This window comes from Pyxicephalus adspersus, chromosome 10 (assembly GCF_032062135.1).
Source record: "Pyxicephalus adspersus chromosome 10, UCB_Pads_2.0, whole genome shotgun sequence".
Taxonomy (NCBI): Eukaryota; Metazoa; Chordata; class Amphibia; order Anura; family Pyxicephalidae; genus Pyxicephalus; species Pyxicephalus adspersus.
Window position 1 is genome coordinate 47156799 of NC_092867.1, and position 7707 is coordinate 47164505.

General features: G+C 37.3%; 1 protein-coding gene across 1 annotated transcript; it reads left to right on the top strand.

Moving 5' to 3' along the window:
- Positions 1-989: 989 nt before the first annotated feature.
- Positions 990-7156, top strand: LOC140339645 (uncharacterized). Its single transcript, XM_072424428.1, has 2 exons — positions 990-1103; positions 3726-7156. Exon 2 carries the CDS (start codon positions 3777-3779, stop codon positions 4998-5000), a length of 1224 nt encoding a protein of 407 aa, XP_072280529.1. The 5' UTR covers positions 990-1103; positions 3726-3776; the 3' UTR covers positions 5001-7156.
- Positions 7157-7707: the final 551 nt, after the last annotated feature.

Below are 7707 nucleotides of genomic sequence, written 5' to 3' on the forward strand. Positions count from 1 at the left end.
TCTAGTCTCCGTTTTATGTGTGGGTAGGCTGCATGGAGGAATACCCATGCATTATTTCTAAAAATTGCATCCTATTTTATAGAAATCTGTAATTCTTTTATACACTGGGCAGCATGGTGGCTCAGAGGTAGCACTCTTGCCTTTGCACTGCTAGCTCCCAGGTTTGAATCTCAGCCAGGATACTATCTGTGTGGAGTTTGCAGGTTCTCACCATATCTGCGTGGGTTTCCTCCCCCAGCCCAAAAACATGCAGTGAGGGTTATTGGCTTTCTCCCAAAATTGACCCTAGTATAACTGATTGACTGTATAACTGACATATGACCATGGTAGGGACATTAGATTGTGAGCCCCTTTGAGGCACAGTTAGTGACACAACTATGGACTTTGTACAGTGCTGTGTAATATGATGGTGCTATATAAATACTGTGTAATAATAATACACTGAGATCTCTTTTAGCATAATGGTGTTGCCTCATATGTCTAAATTGTAGTTTTAACACAGGGCCTAAATAGGTTTATATCTAGTGTCATTTTTATTGTAATACTTATATCTTTTTTGTAATAGTTAACACTTTTTCTATTTTGGGACCTATTTTACTTATTGCTAACATCCTGTATAACCAATAAGTATACTAAGGACAGGTGAAACGTTAATTATTGACAGAATTCAGTAGAACTGAAAACAAAAAATTAACCTGATACCGGTGGTCAGATCTTCTGTATACTGGTTGAGAATATTAACCTTTATACTAGTATCTTTATACTATAACTTTATACTATAACTACTACTTTTTTGCATTTGAAATGAACTGTTACCCTCAAAATGGTATTTTTGATATAGGTTGTGCATAGTGATGTATACTTTTTTCAGTATTCCTTGTACTCAAATCTTGCCTCTCTCACTGCATGAAACGAAAGTTTGCAGCTGTGGTTGCTGTGACTGAGCTAGAGATTTGTTTTCTAGCTATGAGGCGGGAACAAAGAAAGAGAGATATTTTTTCTTTTGTCACAACCCACAGATATGCCTCACAGATCCTCTTTACAGGCCTGTACTCTGCCCCAGGGTGTTACGAAGAAACTGGCTAAGAGTTATCACATTAAAGGTAAAAATGCTAAGTTTTCTGCTAGATGCTTTAAAATTAAAATAAAAAATAATGATTTATGGACTCTGCTTGGTGATGGGAGGGGTGGGGTGGTGATATTAGCTGTGAAAAATGTCATCTTACAGTTCAGCTTTGAATTAGAAAATTAGGCAAATCATTGTACAAAAGGCCTTACCTAGTATCACAAGATACTAAATTTAACCTAAATTGTTTTACTGATTGTTATCAAAGCACAAAAGATATATAGTCAATAAATACAGAACGTCACCAAATTAACTTTTCTTCTAAAGAGTTGTAAACATCACTAACAAGGTTCTTCCTATATTAAAGATTTGCATACTAGAATGCATTCTACTAATAATTGTTACAGGAACAAATAGTTGTTCTCCAGGTCTTTGGAATGTCTTATTGTTGAATATACTGATAGTTTGGTCCTCTTGGTGAGGCATTTGAAGGAAAGTCAATTCATAATGTGTTCCAAGATGATAAGGACTAGGGTATCTTATAAGGACTAGGGTATCTTATATTTTCCTCTAATGTCCCCAAAATTAATAATGTTCTGTTTGTGCAGCTTCCTATGTGAATACCTTAATATGTCAGATGATAATGTTTGGAGCTTCTGCATGGCATTTGCTCAAAAATTTTGCCTAAATAAGCCTTTGATACCGTTATGAAGTTAGATGTTCTAAACACAGCAATGAGGGTGTCCACGCGTGTTAATCTTTTACTTTTCGATCCCTACCCTTATACTTTTGTAACTTCCTCTTCTTTGAGCAAATGCCATGCAGAAGCTCCAAACATTATCATCTGACATTTTCAAACCTTTCCCAATCAGTGAAGGCTTTTGTTTTCCATATCAGTTGGTGGAAAAAGGAAGAATATCCAGAACCCCAGCTACTCTATCGCCTCCTAGTGTGTGCGGCTTCCCCCACCTCTTCGATTGTAAGCTCTTCTGGGCAGGGTCCTCTCCTCCTCTGTCACTGTCTGTATCTGTCTGTCATTTGCAAACCCTATTTATTTTACAGAGCTGCAAAATATGTTGGCGCTATATAGATACTTCCTATTAATAATAATATTATTGCTAATACTCTGGGCACTGTAAACATTGAACCAGAAGGATTGTAGCTAACAGTAAAACATTGCATACTAGTCTCGCCTGGAAAGGTATGCTAACAGCAACAATGAAGACGCCTTCACTGGTTTGCATTGTGGCAAGGGCGTTTGTAACAGCTGAGACTAACTTTGCTTCTTAATTACCCTGGCTGCTAAGAGTGAGGTCCAGTCAGCCCTTACCATTATGGTTGTCCTAGACAAATAGTAACGTAACTTTGAGCTGTGTATTTTATTTACATCACCATCATCAGTCTGTACAAGGTGAGGCCAGGGAGCTTAAAGCATCCCTAAACCCTTAAAATAGAATTTTGTCTTCACATGTTCTATCTAGAAAAGGCACAAAGACAACATATTATCATTCCACATACTGTCACATACATGCTCCTACATCACAGTTTAAAAGTGGTTGGTAAACCCTGCTGGAAGATGTTGTACCTACTCAGCCCAACTCATCATAAGCCTGTCTCCCTTTGTGTTCCTGCACATCTCTGCACATGTAATTACAAAAAAAATCCAGTTACATTAAAAATAGCAAAAAATAGCATACAACTGCTGTCTCTTCATCATTGTCTCTAGCAGTAGGCTGTGGGTTGGCTTCAACTAGATTCTCATTGATCTCAAACTACATTTCCCAATGTGCTTTCTTTGCTTTTGAGGCTAAGGATGAAATCTGTGCGTGGTTGCAAAAAAAAAAAAAAAATTCAGCAACCAAAAAGTTAACAGTCTTAAATTTCAGTTAAATTAAAAAAAAAAATTACTCTTGTCAGCACATTGGTAAATGCCTGCCATAAATATTACCAATAAAATGCAGAGACACCATGGGTACTAAAACTGTTTGGAACTGTAGAGCCTCCTTATATTTTATCACATGGGGACAGTCTTTGCATGAAACAACATTTGAACAACTGGCCTATCTACCTGAATCAACTTTTTGTTGCCACTTTGAAAGCTGGTTCTTGCTAATAAGTTATTGTAGGTTTAAAAATATGTATTTTAACTGTTCACAGTATTTGTGCTTTAGGTTTTGAAATTCTTCCAGTTACATCAACATTTAGATGTTCCATGTGGAGACCAATAGTATTCTAAAATATTTTCCAGTTTTCCTGACTTTATATTTTGGGGATTTTTTAAATATGATTCAAACCTGAATTTACCTTAATACAAGTATACTACACAGAGGTAGGGTAATATTCAAGTGTAAATGTAAATTTTCTACATGTTCAAGTATGCTTGACCCTATTGTGCCTAAGCACTGACCTTTATATTAATCTACTAATGTAAACAACTTGCTTTTGTCATGAAATAGGTGGGTTTAACATGATTTTTTTAAAAGTCTAAATGAGGTTGCCCTATAAAAAGTCAATTACATACTCATACATAGAATCCGTAAGAACTTGTTTATGGCCAGAAATTAGGTTTAAGATTTAGTGATGTTTAAGAAGTGAATTGTGCATGATGCTTTATCGTTATATTCAAGTTAATGCACTCTTTCTAATTGTTTTTTTTTAGATTGCTGAAAAATCCCTGAAAAAAAAAACATTAAAAATATAATATACAACTATGAATACCGAAATAGGTACCTCAGTTGACTCTTCAATTGTCACTGTCCCTGAACTGGATAAAGATCACAAGTACCATGTATTCATCAGCTACAGCAGTGGAGATTCTATATGGGTTTTAGGTCTTATACATAAACTGGAGAAGACTTTTCCCAGCATGAAAATCTGTTTTCATGAAAGGGACTTTGTCCCAGGAAAAACCATTATAGATAATATGGTTGAGTGTATCCAAAGTAGCCAAAAGACTGTGATGGTGCTTAGTCCAGACTTTGTACATAGCCGCTGGTGCCTTTTTGAAGCTAACCTGTCTCTGCTCCAAGACTGTATCGTGCATAAGGACATTGTTCCCATTATGCTAAAGCCATGTACACTGCCCTTACATCTAAGCCATTTAACTTACTTGGAAACTGATGATGAGCAGTTCTTTGATAAACTGTCCCAAGTGCTGCTCAGCAATAATGACCCGATGGCTCGTTCTTTAATCCATTACCAGTCATCTTTATTATACAGTGGCAAGACCCTTCTTACCTTGACTGCTGTCAATGAAGAAAGTGAAAGCTGGCAGCCAGGGGTATTTTCTTCTTCTCCAGTTCCTGATTCACTTAGGGCAGTTGTGGATAATCCCCAAACATACAAGCAAGCTATAGAGATTATTAATGAAGTTAAGCCACCTAAATCATGCCTGCGTTACACTGCATGTGTGGTGTTAATTTGTGCTCTCTGTCTAGTACTAGCACCTTTTTGCATTACTTTCACTGTTGCTGCTTGCTTCACCCAAGTAGAATATAAAAATGCTGGTCTTGGGAGCTTGATATTTTTGCCCATTGCAATTACTGCAATTCTTGCACCCATCATATTCATCAAAACTGTTTGCTGGAATAAACAAGAAGCAAAGAGAATCAGACAAAAAATGAAAATGAAGACTTGTCAAGCAAATCTGCTCCTTTATGACAGTTCCCTTTTAGTCGGATGTACTTCAAAATCACAGCTATTTTTTGTGTACATTAAGTTATTTGATTGCATGAGAACTTTTCAAACTGCCTTTGGTTATGATAATGTATTGACCAAAAACATGTGGGAAAAAGCTATTTCTATATATTCTTCAGATTATGCTGTCTGTTTAGCTAAGAAACATTTTCCATTCACCACTACAGAACCCCCTGGACACCTTAAAGATGGCATCTGTTTCTGTCAGTATATAAATACTCAATTAGCAGAAAGCTAATATTTTCTTGTTTGAATTCAAGGAAACAATGGCATAGTTCCAGGGATACCACTTTTTGGAATTCATAATATACTGGCATAATCTAGTTCTTATAGCTTTCTATGGTGGGGTGCATGACTACTCTTTTAACATGATCATATAAAAACTTTAAATATATTATATATATTCTCAGTGGAAAGACTCGCTAAACCCAAAACTAAGGGTGGGTCCTCAAGTGTGTGCACCTTCTGTTCCCCTAAATAAATAAAACTGGCAGTGGACCCCCTTTATTTTAATAATCCAGGAGATGCTGGAATACACAAAAGTTAATATGAATAGACAAAACTCCCAGTTCAACAGGAACAACAATAGCGTCAGGAATATTTTGTGAGTGCAGTATCCTAAGAATACCCAGTTTACCTAGTATGGGGTTTACCCAGCATACTAATCTCTATGATTCATCGATTACCAAAATATCTGCAATAAACACACTCTTGGGAATTCTCTTTAAAAGGGACAACAACTAAAAATGAATTTTGAGTTGTGTGAGAAAGTATTAATTATAACTCTAATTACTTTTTGTCATGAAACTGGAAAGGATTCCAGATAGGTAGAAGATAGAGGGTATAGACACCACTCTCAAATTTCTGTATAGGTTTGCCACACCCCGCTCACTTGCAAGTGAGTAATATAGGAGCAAATGAAAGACGAGGAGAAAGAGTATTTAGGTAGTAAGGTGCATGTTCCAGGAGTTTGAACTGGTTCTCAGGTATCAAGGTACAAAGAACGGGTCCAAAAGCTATTCCTAGAGGGGAATACCTGTAGGGTCTGGTGGTGAAAAAAAAAAAGTTTCCACTGTGGCGATGCAGCAGCACAAAGCAGAGGCTTGTAACCAATCTTTGTAGCTTGATACCTGTGAACCAGTTGAAACTCCAGGGACATGCACCTTGCATCTTAAATACTTACCTGTTGGAACTGCACCTACATGCCCATACACAAGTAATCTACAGTTCTGATGTAATTGTCCTCTTTAATACCCCTGAAGGAGCCGTCAGGCAAACGCAATGGGCTAAAAGGTGTCAAACGGTTACGTTTCTCTTTTCTCCAATACTGGGTATAGTGACTCTAACCAGCTATTTTATATAGAGTATTAATGTATAGTATATATTGGTCAAACATACCCTGAATGTTGAATCAGGGAATGACCTTCACTGTTTATATTGTTGGATTTAATATATGTATTGAAATGTGTTCTATTGACAATATTTGTTTATTGCACAATTATCATCTCTTATCATCAAGCTCTTATCATGTCTCGCCTGGACTACTGTAACATCCTCCTTTCTGGTATTCCACCAACCCGACTCTCTCCTCTACAATCTATTATGAATGGTGCAGCCAGACTTATCCATCCTTCCCACCACTCCTCTTCCACTGCATCTCTTTGCAGCTCTCTACACTGGCTTCCATTTCACCTTAGACTCAAATTCAAGCTCCTGTGTTTTGCCTTCAAATCCCCACACAGTTATTGTCCCACCTACATTTCTGACCTGGTAAAAAAAAAATATTCCCCCAGCCCTTCTCTCCGCTCCTCCGATGACCTGCTAATGACTTCCTCACTCATATACTCATCACACGCACGGCTACAAGACTTTTCTAGAGCTGCCCAAATTCTCTGGAACGGTCTTCCCCTTCCTATTCGGCTTGCTCTTACTTTCTGCTCTTTTAAAAGAGCACTCAAAACCCAGTTCTTCAAACTTGCCTACCCATCTTCTTCTGTCTTTTGAAACCATCACTAATTCCCACTACTACATATCTCCCCTTCTATTGTGTGTTAGTTCCCCTACCAACTAGATTGTAAGCTCTTCGAGACAGGGTCCTCTCCTCCAGTGTCATTGTCTGTATTCGAATGTCATTTGCAACCCCTATTTAATGTACAGCACTGCGTAATATGTTGGCGCTATATAAATCCTGTTTATTATTATTATTATTAGAACTTATAAACTTCACTCAACTTATAAACTGCCATTCAAACATCCCTCTTTCTCCTCATCTTTCATTGATTTCAGATAGGTACACAAACAGCATGAAACATGAAAATCTAACAAAGGCTGTTAAACTTTCTTTACTCTATCCATAACTATCTAGGGCCCTAAGTTTTTTTGTGTTTTCCAATAAACCTGGTCTGTAGCTAGCCTGTGTATGTTTACTTTCTCACTGATCTGTAGTTTTTTTTTTAAGCTCAGGGTTATTGATTGCTTCTGCACGCTCCTGTTGAGGAGGGTTCTGTAGTCAGTGTGAGAAGAACCAATAACTGATTTATAAGTATTTAATCTCTCTAGACATTTGTTTGTCCAGTGCCGAGAGATAGGGTAAAAAAAATGTAGAGACATTTTTAGGAGTTTTATTCTCCTATCTGAGCAGGGCTTATTTTAGTGGTGTGTTGGCTTTCAATTGCCTTTTCTGGAGCTGGAACTGAACAGAAAGATATCTACTTGCGTGAAACCATTTTCACTGAATTAAAGAGTGTCAAGAGAGCTGGGTTGAAGCTGCTGCTGAACATTGCAACAAGCATTTACTGCTCCAGAAAAGTTACCTCTGCCTATCAAGTTGCAATCTCTCATTTTTCCCTCTCTCTCCTTCACAATTTAGTTTAGCCTCCTGACTATTTAGGAAAAGAATTGTGACTGCTAGGCAATAGATATGCCATGCAGTACACATTCTATCT